Source organism: Rhea pennata, chromosome 3, assembly GCF_028389875.1.
Source record: "Rhea pennata isolate bPtePen1 chromosome 3, bPtePen1.pri, whole genome shotgun sequence".
NCBI classification, from domain to species: Eukaryota; Metazoa; Chordata; class Aves; order Rheiformes; family Rheidae; genus Rhea; species Rhea pennata.
In genome coordinates, this window is record NC_084665.1 from 69166736 (window position 1) to 69182994 (window position 16259).

The following is a 16259-nucleotide window of genomic DNA, read 5'->3' on the forward strand; positions in this document are numbered from 1 at the left end:
CCACTGAATGCCACGTTGATGTGCTCAGGTACAGATTGAGAAACTATATGCCAGCTGGAAGAGGTCAATATGAAAGCCATGAGAGAGACTGTATGTAGTGGTGGTTGTGGTGGTGGGTAGGGACACGGAGTTGTTTTAATCTGATTTAGACCACAGGTAAGTGCCAGCTCAAATCTAGAATCTTGGTTTCATCCTAAAATTTTGCCCAACCTACTACTTCAGAATTCTTGATTTTTCTAATATGTGTAGGTATTTCCAAACTGCTGATTCAACTAAAAACATTTCAAAAAAAAAAAAAACACTTGAAAACTGTTTTCTCATTAACAAAGGAACCACTTGACAGCTAGACATGCATATGGTACTGACTGATATATAATAGCATTAGTGCCTTAAAGATGAAACATTTCTTCAATAAAGGATAAAGAAAATGGAACTATTCTAAGTATTTGTGATTTCTTCTTCAGGACTTTCATGGATTGCAATGATTTGTATGAAGATTTTTTCACTATGTTGTGCAGAGCCAATACCATACACTTGGGCATCTGAATAAACACAATACGTGTTTCAGTCAGAAGCACGCTGGAGTCAAAAGCATCTTTCTCCAGAAATGTTCACTTCCAGAGAGTACATTCTTATTGCTTGTGTATAAAATTAGCATATCTTTGGAATAAGAATAGTCACAATACTACATTTTCACATAGTCAGTAGGTCATGAGCTATTACCAACTACTGAGACCTCTAGTTAAACAAGATTATGGCTGTAGAGTCTTCAGTTGGGTTAAATCTATTTCACTAGGTCATTTAAGTCCATTTGATTTTTTACTTCAAGTGCTAACATTCAAAAAGAATCTACCAGCCATGCTTAAGTGTAACTGGGAAGACTAAGACATGCTTTTAAAAGAAGATGTGACAAAAATAATTTCAATGTTTCAAAAGAAAAACCCTTAACAATTCAACTTTTTTAAAGCATCATGTCAAATTATTTGTACTTTATCTGAAAAATAATGGATTCTTCTTTTGTGTTAAGTTTAGCTTGAAATATTCTCAGACATATCTTAATGTTTTCCAAGAATATGAACTGCTTATATGTCAAGGATGTTATTAAAGTGAGGGGAGTTAACATATGATTTTAAAGCAATGCATCTGTTCGACTGGTATTTGCAGCTGCTGCTGTTTTTTTTAAGTAAAAAAAAAAAACTTCTATTTTGTAAGAAAGCAATTTGCAATACAAAGAGCTGACCTTCTCTTTGATTAATTTAATTTATGTTTAAAAAGTCTAACCCTAGCCATTTCTGCGTGAAGCTTCTAACTCTTCTCAGTCCAGATCTCTATATCTGCTTATTTCCTCACCAAGCCTCAATATTTAAATTTAATAACACAAAGGAAAACTCTCAGATACAGTGCCAAAATCTGAACATATGTTGCATGGTGTAGAGTTCAACTGAAAGATAATGATCCAGTGTGGTCCTGTATTTTTCTCCCTGAGCAAGACTTTTATAGATCAAGACAGTCTTTCACATTGGCCAGTTAGAAGGTTGCAGGACAAAGAAGAATTATGTAATGAACAGATGTGACATAATGTGCCTGTTCCCTTCTATGATGCATTAAACTTTATACTCATTTGCCAAATTTATAGATCAACTTAAGTACTGAAGTAGTTGAGTTAATAGCCCTTCTAAAGATTTTATCATTACCCATGAAAAATCTGTTTTTCCTTGTTAGCAATGGGTCTAATCTCGGTTTGAAACTTGCCAAATGTATGGCTTTAGCACAGCAATAGTTTTGAGCATCATCTAGTTTAAGCGATGTCTAATTACACTGAGATTATTTCTTTATAATATGCTTAAGCACACGAACTTTTAATTTGGTATCTATATGAACATTCAGTTTGCTTTTTTGTGTCCTGGGATTCGGAATAAAGATGATCATGATCCACAGTCCCTAAACTGCTCTGTGTACTGTACACACACACACACGCACATGAACTTTCCCTTTTACTCTCTTGGAAATATATTTTATTCCAACACATTGATCTAGTAGTTTTGTTATGCCATCTTTCATGGATCCATAGACATTATGGCCAGGAACCTTTCCCTGTTCAAATTTTTATGTTTTCAAACTGCAGGTATTGGATCTCAAAACATTTTGAAGGCATCAATTTTCTGGACCTCTTCCATCTCCAAACACTATAAAACTTCACTTAGACAAACTCTGACTAAGTAAAACTGTGAACACTGGATAATTCCTATGGAATCTGCATTAAAATTTTAATGCGTGGATCAAACCTCATTGTACAAAGACTTAATTCCTGATGTTCTGGAGGGTATCTTCCACCAATTCCTACTGAGCCAGCCCATCAATCTTGGAAGAAACCCAGTGAACATCGACACGTCCAGTATCAAGGAACCCTAAATTCAGATCGAAACACATGTCTGCTTGGCTAGGTATGCAGCTGAGTGCATACAAACATATAAAGATACAGTGTAAATAGGCGGCTAGTGATAAAAATAAAACTTTAATCAGGGAGTATGACTGACTCTAATGAAATATCTTTGGTATGCTAATGCCCTCCTTTGGGGTATCCATCACAGAGAAAATCAGGGAAGTTGCTAGGTTAAACTGGTTAAAGCAAGCGAAAGCCTTTGCCTTATCTGCCGATCTTAGTACAGCCCTGGCCTCCTAGGGCAGACAACTGTGCTGGCTCTTTGGGAGCGTGACTACACTTCTACATTTTCAAACTACTGCAATGTCAAGTCTCCAGAGACAATTCCCTTGCCTGGTCTTATAAATGTAATCCAAAAGTGTCGCAAAGGCTTTATGTGTTTTTCACCTCTGGTATAGCCTATCTTGTATTTAGTGTAGGGATCTTTCATTTTGTTACTGTGTTGTTTGAAGATGGATGAAGACATTTTGTCACTCCTGTGAGGAAAACTGTGATAAGCACAAAATGTCCACTAGCCCTGACCCTGGCCTCAAACTACATGGTATATGCTGTTTCTATACCAAGATGATGGAGGCCCCTGGGGACTATCCACTTTCCAATCTGAACATATCCCGAGCAAAGGAAATATCTTGTTTTCTCTGGGCTTACTATTAGGAACATAATATGCTGCAATGAATGAAAAACCATTGAGTGTTTTTGCTCTTTGCAAGGATTAGGTTTAACCAGCCTCCTAAAGCTACGGTAAATGTGCATGTGTAACACTACAAAGGAGCATTTCTGTACGTTAGAACTTGCCCTATGTACCAAGGCAGTTATCACGTATATCACAACGGTAATGAGAATGATATATCATGCAGCTCTCCATAAGGCTGCTGTGGGGATCAAAGGGCTTTGCAGGTTACTGCAGGATATGCGTTAGAAATGAGCATTTTATACAGGCCTGTGTTGGAGCAGATGATCTGAGCTTTTATCACAAGTCAAAAACATATTTCAGCTGCTTTTCAACTACATTTCAAAGCTAAGGAAGAGTAAAAAGAAGTATCATATCAGTAAATTAGGTGCCTAAATTGTCTGTTGTATTACTGAAAAAACACCATGAATAATAATAAGGAGGCCAAAAGGCTGTGTAAACCTCAATAGAAAGAATGCCTTTGATGTGAGACATTTCTCTTTTTCAGCATTCAGAGTTCTCTCTCTTTCACTTCAAAAGGCTTATGATCCAAACTGAGTTGCAGCATTTAATAGTCTGCATGGATACTAACCAATTTAACTTCACTTACAGTGTTTTCAAAGCAAGCTGCAAGAAAACCCCAAATTGCTTTTTAAGCAACCTGTCCTCCTCCTCTATACAGGATGACCTAGTATAAGCTTAGACAGAACATGAGAAGCACAGAATAAATGCACGATAACCTATATAGAAAAAAAGTACATATTGTGTGTTATTCATTTCAAGTGGTTATTTTCATCTTCCTTTTCAGCGCTGTGTTATCTTTACATCAGCACCCCTTGCAACATCGGATAGCAGAGCTCTACTCTCTCCGTCAATAGATCACACCAGCTGAAAAGTGCACAAGCACTACGGTGCGTAATATGCGTGCACTACAGCGTGAGCCTTCTCTCACATCTCCGGCTGCTGCTTTAGAGAAAAATAAAGAGGGGACCTCCTTGTGCAAGGGCTGAGACCCAAAGGCGAAGCAGCAGCTTCAGATCTCCATCTGACTATCCACCTCTAAGCTAAACAGTCTGTAGCTATTATACACCTTAAGCAACATTCTCCCTTTCCTTTCTTTTCTGTTAACAGATTTTATCCCACACTAATGTTACAGACATCATAGCTGGAGGCCACAACCATTAATGTAACAAATTCTATCTTTTTCAAGAGAGACAAATCCGTATTAGCCTAGTGGTGAATATTTTCTTTGCATATAAGTGAAGGATTCAAAACGTGACTGTCATGTCACACACAGATTTTTCATCCTAGGCACTTCTTTAAAGCTTACTGTATAATTAAATTGAGAATCATCTTAAGCTTCTATTCATGAAAAAGTAATCTGAAAAATTCACTGATCCACAAATTAAGGATATCTTGTTTTGTACTGCAATGCAATTAAACATCTTGTATGGGGAAAACAGGAAGACCAGTGATAATTCTAAATGCCAAATTACATTGTAAAAAGCCTGAATTTTCATTTTGGACTTTTCCCAGAAGCTTTTTCTTAAGAAAATAAAAGTGAACATTTAGAAACATGCACAATACAGAGTCTGCTTGAAATTCTGCAGGGAAATGAGAGTATGATATCCCACTAAACTGGCACTGGCTCAAATTGTGTTTCTGCAAGACTAATGAAATGAGAAATGTTGTTTCAAGCTTCATGCTATGTCAGACAATATAAAACTAAAATGCCCTTGAGTTAATCAGAACAGTCTATTCAGCATAATTCACCCATCCCAAAAGGCTACTGTATGGGCTGGAAATAGTGGTGCGCTAATAGGCTAGCTATGGATAATATCATGGATTTAATTGCTGAATTAGTAAGTAACTATATAACGTCTCCATATTCTGTAAGAAAACAGTTGTTTTAGCCCAAATCACATTCTTTTATTAATTTTTTAATTACAATTCATTAAGCATTTCTTCAAGGTTTACTAGGAAGCTAGATGAAGGAAGTCATTAACCACATCTTCAGGACATACTGGAGGAGATTTTAGCTACTACCTACTACAAACTATCAATTGAACGAATACACTGCAGGAGACGGATGGGAGGGGGAGAGAGATCTTCCATGGAAGATCATTGATACATTTTGTTGCTCTCTGCATGCCACATTTTATGCTATTGATCCTGTTTCAAAACATAAACCTTATGTGAATAAAAATTCCTTTTGTTTAACAGTAGAAGCTCTCACGTACTGGTATGAGGGGATCCTTAACTTCAGCAATAGTTCAGCATTCAGTATGTTGAACTCAATAGTTCAAAAGATCTGCTCTGTCAAGCACTGCTGCTTTCTCCTTGAATACTCCAAGTCCCAGAGGTGTTTAATTCAATAACACCGGTATATCAAACCGATCTTGGTCATGTCCCATCAGGTTTCTTACAAGCAGTGGCACTTACCAGGCATTCTCCTGTGATATCATCGCACAACTCTGCATGACCAAAGCATGTACATGGTGCACAGACTCCACCAAAAACTGTGCCATTCACACGCCTGTGCCGAGGCCAGCAAGACTGCAAGGAAGGTAATACATTAGCGAAAAAGTTAAGCGCTGGCTGGAACAGGGGAAAGAATAGAATTTTCAAAATATTACTGAATTTTATACTTGCACAGCCAAAAAGTACTTGTTAAATGACTAGAAATACTATCATTTCTCTAGAAAACTGTTCTTTCTGGCACTAAGGTTTTGCACTGACCTTACTTTTATTGGCAGGAGAGAGATTAGAGGAAGCCTTAACCTGATCATTCTTCTGAAATGGTAAAATAAAGCAGAGAAAAGAAGAATTGAAATATGACAGCATCAAAGTAAGAGGTATAGATTGGAAAATAGCCAGAAGGCAAAATCCTGAAAGAGAGAAAGGAGAAAAACTCTCCCTAAAACAACAAAGACCTTTTTTTGAGAAGCTCAACTGCAAACAGCAATTAAAATACCATTTAGTCTTGTTTCAGAGTCTGACAAAAGGCTACACTGAATTAAAACACAGGCTAAACACAAAGCTACTCTTTTATTTACAGATTGTGTTTCTTAAATACAAAGTATAGTAATTTCCCTTTAAGAATATGCTCTGATCTTTTTTAATGTTAAACTCAGATCAATATTAAATGCAAGGCCTTTTTTTTTGGGGGGGGGGGGAAGAGTGACATCTTAGAACTGTGATTCATCAGTGAAAATTCTGCTATTCCATTTCTTCATAATAAGATGTCAGACAGCAGTCTTTTTTACTATATATCTCACAAATGGCTTTACAATTTTCACAAACTCTTTCCTGCATAGGACCACTCATGTGATCCAAGGATTTTGCATAATATAAAAAGGTGCCTGACAAAGTTTTGACCTTGAAGAGCATCTGCCTAATATGAAGAAGTAGTTTTATAGTGATAGACTACTAAAAGTATTTTAAGCAAAGAAAATCTTTCCACACACATTCTCAAACAGGTAAAAAGAAGATTCACCCTTATTAAAATACATAAAATCAATCTCTCTTTTTGTCTTATTCCTGTAAAAAATGAAATTCATTTGAAGATTCATTGAAATGATTCTCTTTAAGAAACATTACAAACAATGGGAGACGTTTTTCTTGTTTTTTATTTTTTTTCCATTGTTTCGTTTCATGTTAAAAAGACTGTAACAGAAATTGTTTAATTTTTTTGTGCTTCACAAGATGCAATTGCCTAAGCTGTTTCTGTATAAATCTGTTTTAATCTTTTTCTTCTTTCATAACCTAGTGATTTCCAGTGATCCTGGAAAGAATCATCTCATGCACGGATGTACATGATATCGTACAAGATAAGGCTCTAAAGGGCTTAGACACGAGTCCTGATGCTGGAATATAACAGAAAGTTTTAAAGCAGAAAAATAAAAAGAAAAATTTCTGGATTGAGAGTTTAAGAAAAAGAAAGATAAAGATATAACACTCAAAAGTCAGGAAAGTTCTCAGCCATCATCGTGGTGCAAGTTAAACAGAATTTCTTCCACAGTGGAAGTAAATGAGCAGGCAGAGAATAAATCTGGTAGAAAAGAGCAAATAGGCATGAAGATGTCAAGGAAATAAAGGTGGAAGGTTCACATGAGCAGAACAAAGTAACAATCACAAATCAGTCTCAACAGTATTTGAAATTTAAAATTGGAGCTGCTCTAGCTATAATCATGTAATTCTATGCTCAGTTCTCAGATATACTAGGAAAAAATAACAATTCTCTTTGTATAGAACCTCATGGAAAACTAATTTCAAATTTGTGCAACAGAACAACCCCATAGGAGATGGCCTATTTTTAATGAGATTGGATGTCTCCTCAAGACTGATCACCCCAAAACATTCACAATAATAATGTAAGTAAATAATGGATGTCTAGTGCTGCAGCATCTCTGCCAGGTACCACAGCATCGTTACGCAGGAAATAAACATATACACTAAATTATACAAAGAAGAGAAAACTAAAACCCTGCAGAACATCAGTAAATCTGTACTATGTTGAAACTTGAAGACACAAAGTGTTGGACAATGCCTATAGCGCTCAGAAGAAACAAGTATGTTATTCTAAAAAACTCCACAATTTCAAGTTTTCTGCTGATACTTTTTCAACTGCTAGTTTCTCTGGAGACTCAAAACTTTACTACATTCTTTCTTACTTACCCTAGTCAAAAGAAGCACAACCATCTCCTCAGAACACAAAAATCTTTTCACATTTTGCTAACAAGCACAACAATCCTACACATAAAATGTTGAACCTGTATGACAGAAAGCTCATGAGAAGTGACTTTGGTGAATAAATACATGGAAACTGAAACTTTTAACCATGCTATTGTTATTCTAAAACAGGCCAGCTTTGGCAGCATGTCTGAGTCATTCAAAAATGCTCTGAAATTCAGTGAGGGACATAGGTCCCTCACCGAATTTCGGAGCAGAGGTTCAACAAGGGCAAGTGCAGAGTCCTGCACCTAGGGAAAAATAACCTTAGGCACCAGCACAAGCTGGGGGCTGACCTTCTGGAGAGCAGTTCTGCAGAGAAGGACCTCGGAGTGCTGGTGGATGACAAGTTGACCAGGAGCCAGCAATGTGCCCATGTGGCCAAGAAGGCCAATGGTCTCCTGGGGTGCATTGGGAAGACTGTTGCCAGCAGGTCGACGGTGGTGATCCTGCCCCTCTACTCAGCCCTGCCGAGGCCTCATCTTGAGCCCTGTGTTCAGTTCTGGGCTCCCCACGACAAGAGAGACATGGAGCTACTGGAGAGAGCCCAGTGTAGGGCTGCAAAGATGATCAGAGGGCTGGAGCACCTGCCCTGTGAGGAACGGCTGTAAGAGCTGGGCCTCTTCAGCCTGGGGAAGAGAAGACTGCGGGGGGATCTTATCAATGTGTACAAGTACCTGAAGGGAGGGTGTCAAGGGGACGGGGACAAACTCTTTTCAGTTGCCCCGTGTGACAGGACAAGAGGCAATGGGCAGAAATTGAAGCACAGGAAGTTTCGCCTGACTGTGAGGGGGAACTTCTTCCCTGTGAGAGTGACGGAGCACTGGAACAGGTTGCCCAGAGAAGTTGTGGAGTCTCCTTCTCTGGAGATCTTCAAGGCCCGCCTGGATGCAACCCTGTTTACCATGCTCTAGGTGACCCTGCTGAGCAGGGGGTTTGGACTAGATGTTCTCCAGAGGTCCCTTCCAACCTTACTGATTCTATGATTCTAAGATAGGTACAGTGTGTTCATAAAGAAGTCAGTTAAATCTTCTCAGCCTTCAGTCTTGGGAAGAAACCCAAAACCCAGGAAGGAAGTACAATATGATATACTCCAATAAATCTGCAGTTAGGACCACCTAGGGCACTTACTATGACTGTAGATTCACTGAAGAGTGTCCATGTCCACCAATGTACACACAGGCTTCAAATTTGCAGCAGCCTACATATATTCTTTATATTGTGGGATCTGATCTTACCTATATATGTATAGACAATTTCAAGGACTTTTTCAGTCTGGAGATATCATTAGCACTGAAGGACACAATGTTGGACAGAGAATTTCAGCAATATCAAGGCTCGAATTCTACCGACGTTCTACCACTTCTACAGCAAAGGTACTTACAGAAACATCTGCAAACAAGGACTTTCCAAATTTTTACCCGGCAAACAAAGCTAAATATGAACTGAGAGGAGAAATGAACAAGTCAAAAAAAAAAAAAAAAAAAAAAAAAAAAGGTGAAGTATAATAACACTTCTTCCAACCTCTTCAAACAGCTGAACAGATAGACAACGGTCACACTCCAAAAGGATCCTAGTCCAGGTAGGCAATATTCTTCTCCTATTTTTTTCTGTCAGTACCATTTTGGAGGTGATAGGAATATCCATTAATTAATCCATTAGGAATAGGATTCCTTAGGAATTCCTTAGGATTCCATTAGGAATAGGAATCCATTTTGGAGGTGATAGGAATTATCCATTAATTCCTTCAGGTCTTCTTTCTAGATTAGTTTATCTAGCCCCAGCAACAAGCAAAAGCATTTGGCATGAAACTAGACTCTTAAGCCCTAAATATCACATATAAGCATAGAACATTTTAAAGAAAAAGAGAGTTGACAAGCAAATGCCTAGAGTGCCGGTGTAAATGGCACACTGTTTGTAGTTTTGTGAAGCAGAGCATCTTGGTGTTTGAAATCATTTCCTTAAGGCAAAGCTTTTGAAGATTTTTTTTGCTTCTATTTACCCCAAGCTATGCCCATGTGAGCTAGTTAATCATATGTGTACTCACACGAACACATTTTGTAAGCACTAATGAACTTGTGGGAAAATGTGTATTTTCTGAGCGTGTGTGTATGTTGTAATCTTTAACAGGACTGAAAAAAATAGATTCACAATTCTCACAGGAGCACAAACAATCCAATGCAAAAGACAAAGACCTAGGGAAATAGAAGAGGAAACTCAGCCGCATTAACTCAGATAATTTGATACAACTGTGTTGTGCACAGGTCACATAACTGCCATTTTCCTTCTAATATTGAGCTGAAGAGTACAAATATTGTGTTAATTTCTTTTATTAAGATAAATGTCTTTCTGTAACTTAGAACTATCAACACAGAGGTGTAATAATTCAATTTTCAAAAATTAACAAATATAATGAACTATCATTTAGAAATAAAGGTAACTAGACAAGCTATACCAAGTTTATGAAAGGAATGGACAACTCTGCTTGTCCATTGGCTTGTCTGCAACAAGGCCAATGGCCACTTATAACTTTCGCTGTGTTAGCACAATTGATCCATCGTGATACTCACTTCACAGGAGGTACCATCATACCCTCGGGGACAGTCACATAACTCCACTGCAGATGCCACCTTCCTCCCAGTTGAAGAATGGTCAGCAGCTTCAATGCTAACTCTGTGCAATCTGAATGTAACAGAAATGAAATGGTTAATGCAGTGAATGAAACAGAAGTATATGTGGCATTTACTCGCTTATGTTTATTCGTTTAAAAAATAAGATGGCATTCATACGCACTTATTTCTTTCTAGACTAAATGTCTGCAGGCTTGTTACTATTTTTGTCCATCATGTGAAGGAGACTATGGTCAGACACACAATTAAAAAAAAAATAAGTCTCATAGCACTATATCAGTAGAAGGAAGGTTATTCCTGGCCTGCAATCTGCATGTTCTAACTCGTATTACAATTGTATATACATATAGCCTATTTGTTACCAAGTAACATCTTTGAAATTCATAAATCATTACCCCAACTTTCTAAAATATTACATTACTAAGCCTTGGTTATAAGGTATTTTTATTCTGGCAATTTGCTCTCTGGGGGAAAAAAAAAGAGAGAACGAGAGAGAGAGAGAGAGAGATTTCAGCTCTGTCCAAGGCAATCTAAATACTTTTTACATGAAAGAAAAAGGAAATCTTCTGACATAAATCTTAGTTTCCCAAATGACAGAGAAGAGAAAATTGGGGAATCTTCCATTTCGTGCACAATCTAGAATCAGAAAACACAAAGAAAATGTACAGTCTACCTGTTCTGCAGTCCTTATAGCATAAGGACTGCATATCACCACTGTTTACCTCAGTAGCAACTACTCCTAAAACCAGTAACTTCCATTATGTATTGTTAGGGAGAAGGAGAATGGGAAAAGGATATCAAGAAATTAAAAATATTTTGCTCCTTAAAAAAAATGCTAGAATTCTCAGCCATTGTTTAGCCAAACACTGAATATGAGTTTTATTAAAAAAAACAAAAACAAAAACCAAACAAACATGAAAATACAATGAAAGAGATGATAGCCAAAGTCTCTCTGTTGATAGGCTTATCAGTGAGATGCAAGCTGGATATAGTTTATCTCCACAGTACCCAAGTTGGGATTGGAGCATTTAATTCTTATGAGAATTCAGACGGAATCTGGGCATTGATAGGTTCAAGGATACCTATTTTCACCCAGTGAAACACAACAATCTTAACAGAGTGTCTGGTTATTAGAGCTACCTGAAAAACTTCTGAAATCTCTTTCAGCAGAAAATACCCTTCTATCATGACAGGCATTTCGTTAAAAAAATCAATTTTTTTTTGGCAAATATAACAAACTTTTTGCTCCATACTAGGACACTTATCTTTTGGCTGTCAAACATCCCCAAAATTATTTAGATGACCTTGGATAAGAAAACTTCCAAGAAAAATATTTTGTTGTTAAAGCAGCTGGGGGAGGAAAGGATGAGACAGGATATTTTCCTAGTCAGTTTTATGACTATTCTCAGTGATGCAGACATGAAAAGTAAGGGGAAAAGATGAGATTTCTGAAAATCATGGTAGAAGTTTCAGAAAAACAGAAGTGCTACCATGACTGGAGAGACAACAGGAGTTTGGAGGGACTACTACTGCAGATTATGCAGTTAGAGACTTGAACCTAATTTGGTGGTACTTTAACTTCTGCAAAAGCATTTAGAAGCTGTTTTGAGACAATGATGCACATTTCTATCCAAATCTGCCATAAGAACTTTCTCACTTTTCAGCAGTTCCCTTTCACTCCCTTGCTGCACTCTTATTTTGCAATCATCCTTTTGAGTTTTCCTTACATTAAGCAACCTCTAGGATAAAAAATACTGATGGTGATGACTTTAACTCACATTTCATAATTTAAGAAGAGAAATCTGTAAATGAAAAAGAAATGACCATAAGAAGACCAAATGTTATTTGTCCTTTGAACTACAGCTAGTTCCCTCCCAGAACTAAGTAACAAAGAGAAGCACTTACACATAGAAACAATCAACCCAGTATTATCCCACATTTGTATTCACTGAATTGTTCCAGTTTTCATTAGGTTATGCTATTTGGTAAATGGGATTTTAATGTGTTTAACAGTTTTCAGCATTAACAGTTACTCATTGAAGAAAGCTGCAGTGATTTTTTTCCTCCCGTTTTGATGCTGTAATTTCTATTCCTCGATGCCATTCTGCATTCAATAAAATACATAATGCTGGCAGTAATGGGGCACCAGATCCTGGAGATGCATGAACAATTTGAGATTCAACATCGAGACCAAATATTTAAGCTGACTGTTACTGTCAGCAGGCAACTGTTGACTTCTAAAAACAAACAAGATAAAAAGAGAAGGGGACGTTTCAGGCAGTATCAACATAGTTTACTGTCTGCTATGCTAAGCATCTGAATCACATCAGCTACATGAAGTACTGACCCAATCATTGCTCATTTGTCTTGAAGCCAATTTTGCACACGGAGGAAAACTCTCTGTCTGCCCTTCCCTCTTCTCTCCTTGCCTCTGGTGTGATTCTATACATGGTCGCAAGCAATCATCATCTTTAGCACCACTTCTATCACAACCTCCAGTGCCTATCTGAGTATCTACAGTATTTGCCATTAGTGGTCACTCCGAACATTAAAACTAAACAAATACTGCTACTCTAACTTTCATTATAGCACAAACCAAAATAGTAAATTAAACAACATGATACAAGACAGTTGTCTTTTCCTGGCCTGTTGCTATGCTTCTACCACAGATGGACTTAATTCCAACAGTTTGGAAGATCTGTAAAGTTAGAGCAGGAGTTCTCAATTTAAACCCAAGAAGCTGTGAAATCACTTTCAGACTGATTGCTGTTTCTGTGTTGTCATTTTTTATCCTACTTCATCATCTAAATGAAAGCCCACTCATTTAAGGAATATTCTTCTTAATACAGAAATGAAGCAAGATAAAGCAAAAACAGCATTCTAAGCTTAAAATGATGCACAAAATGTTCTCAAAACCATGTTCGAATCTAACTCAGTATTACTTCTTTTAATAATTATTTGAAAGTGATACTAATTTACTTATATTTATAGTAGGCTAAGCAAACTAAGGGAGAAAAGGAGGATCTTTATGTTAATGAATGCTCTTGCTAATGGGACACAACTCCATTGAATTCTCAGACCTTGTTCAACATTACTACAAAGAAGTCACTTCATTTTACAATGTTTCCATTCTTGTTTCTTTTCGAGCATAGCCTGGAAATCCTTACACTTGTGGTCTCATTTTCACCATTTAAATGAACAGGTTGCTAAATATAGCAATCTCTGATTAGTTTACTGCATAATTCTGCTGATGCTTTGTGGCAAAAAATGTCATTTATGAAGTATCTAATAACCCTGGAATACTACTGTCTCTCTGCCAGACCCTTTTTCCTCTCTGAGGGGAATATCCACCATGCATACCTTTTTAAAAGAAAATAAACAAAAAAATCCATGGGCTTAGTTCTATGCTATTTTTCTGGCAAAAATATCTTCCTTTAGAGCCCATCAACAGTAGTCCTTAATCAATGTGAGATATCACAAAATATCCTCTTCATCAGGTCCGGGCATTTTCCCTGCAGTACTCCCAAACCTTGCAGTATTAAAGGGACAGCATACTGAAAGCAGAATTGTTTTGTATGATCTTAAAGAGAATGATCAATACAGTTTTGTGCCTAATACATTTTAACATGAGTTAAAGAGATAATAGTCAGAACTGAGGCATGCACTGAACACAAGCAGTACGCCTACAACAACAGACCATGAGCTGGGGCTAGATGACAGTAGACGCTATTGCTGCTACTTCATGTGATTGGGAAAATGTACTGTTTTGTGAGAATCTATCTCTACCCAGTAAATCCCATCCAGATGGGTGAAATTTTTATTCCTCCACTGAAATCAAGGATGAAAAATCCAATTCATTTAATTGTGATTAGAATTACACACCCTGTCTTCTGCCACACTTTAACTGCAATGAGCACACTGACAGCATTCAATAAAACATGTTTAGTGACGAGCAAACTATTTGTAGAGACTTCTGGCTGTAGGGATCACTGTAACACAGTAAGCATTGCATTATTCGCTGGTAAGAGAGATCACAAGGACAATATAGAGTAGTATAGTACTCTATATAGTATACTCTCCTGTATAGAGTAGTATAATAGAAATGTATCCGTAATTTAAAGCCTTTTCTAGCAAAAAAGATACTCTTCAAAATTATTTCAGTCCTTCCTCCAACCCTATTTTAAATCATTGTCTTTAAGGGACTTACTTACCTATATTCCTAACTGTAATGTCACTCCAATTAGAAGACAATTACCACTAGGCTGCGAAGCATAAATTATCTTTTTGTCCGGGAGCTCTCATCAATGGATATTTCCAAAATATGTTTTTGGAAAGCTATTTATAGTACACCTCTAAAAAGTCCAGAACTGCACTTCCTTCCCAGATTTGCCAGTTTAGAGACCTAAAATACTATTGCCTGGTCTACTGCTAATGTGGTATTGTATGCTCATTAAACAAGGAAAGCAATACATAAGCAGTATGACATCTCTTGAACATGTCATCACTGCAATCAGTGATTTACAATATACATGAGAATTACACTGTTCACAAAATAAACATGTTTATGGAACTGTTATTCATGCCTTAATAGTCCATATGATGTCATTTTCTTACAAGGCTACCTCTTCCTGTCACCTCTCCTCCTCCTGCCTAACCAAAATGAAAAAAAAAAACTGCCTGAAAGTTTAAATGAATGTTAAGGTTTTTGTGATGATAAATTAAATAATATTTTTAAACTACATTAACTTCATTCTCTGTAGCTAGAAAACAAGTATTTTGAGAAGCTGCCTATATAGAAAATCAACGTTTCCCACATTTACCTGTAGATGGCATTCATCCCATAGCTGTATGTGGCTCTTATGAGGATCCTCTTTACATTTGCAAGGATAGTCATGAACTCCCTCCTGCTGACTGGAACATCAGTGCCATATACAAAGAAAGATTCTGGTTTCAGTACAATTTCTTTAGTGTGTTCTTCAGAAGGCTGCAGCCGAATTCCTTCTTCTTCAGTGCTGATTCTCAAGCTACCTCCCTAGAGAGAGGCATGAGACAGAGACAATTAAATATGAAAAAGGATAGAACAAAAGCTGTATCACTTTAGCCATTTAGGGCACAGGACTTATTGAGTAATATATTTTACACGAGCAATAAATTTTAGCAATAACATTCATCTTCCACAACCCTGAAAGGAGCTTGCCTGATAAAGTTTAAAGCTAGTACAAACAAAAGTACAGGTTATGCAACTAAATAAAACCTTGTGTCATGGCTTTGCATGGTCATAAACAAATTCATACAACCCTGAGCTGCAGAGAACCTCTGGAAAAGCATGTGGAATATGTCAATCAATTATTTTATTTCTTCATTCCTCTTGATCAAGATCTTGATCAGGAAGGGTATGGTTTTGCAAGCTATTGCAATATTGCCAGAGGCTCCTTCAGACCCTTTTTTTTTAGTTCTACTGAATTATGACCATTCCCTGATGCTATCAGTTAGCTGAAGGAACATGTACTATACTGTTTTGCATCCTCAACCACCACACTTCGCATTAAACATATGAAGAGAGACATTTTTTTTGTTGATTGAAAATACAATCACTTTACCTCTATGATGACATCAGATTGAACCATCATTTGAGCCGTGTCATCTTGCTCTCTGAAGTCATAGGAAACTGTAAATTTCAGATGTCCTCCAGCAGCTGTTATCTGGGAAAAGACAGGAAAGGGCAACTACATGACAGAGGACAGCCATTAGCCATTTTGGGGCTTTTTTTTTTTTTTTTTTTTTT

General features: G+C 37.1%; 1 protein-coding gene across 5 annotated transcripts in view; it reads right to left on the reverse strand.

Moving 5' to 3' along the window:
• The window catches only part of LAMA2 (laminin subunit alpha 2), a 377777-nt gene that overhangs the window by 157874 nt on the left and 203644 nt on the right, over positions 1–16259 (reverse strand). For all 5 annotated transcript variants that reach the window (XM_062572565.1, XM_062572567.1, XM_062572564.1 and 2 more), the window contains exons 13-16: positions 16075–16176; positions 15295–15506; positions 10415–10526; positions 5556–5669 (exon numbers count right to left, since the gene is read on the reverse strand). In XM_062572565.1, coding sequence (XP_062428549.1) covers positions 5556–5669; positions 10415–10526; positions 15295–15506; positions 16075–16176 — 540 coding nt within the window. The remainder of the gene's footprint in view (positions 1–5555; positions 5670–10414; positions 10527–15294; positions 15507–16074; positions 16177–16259) is intronic.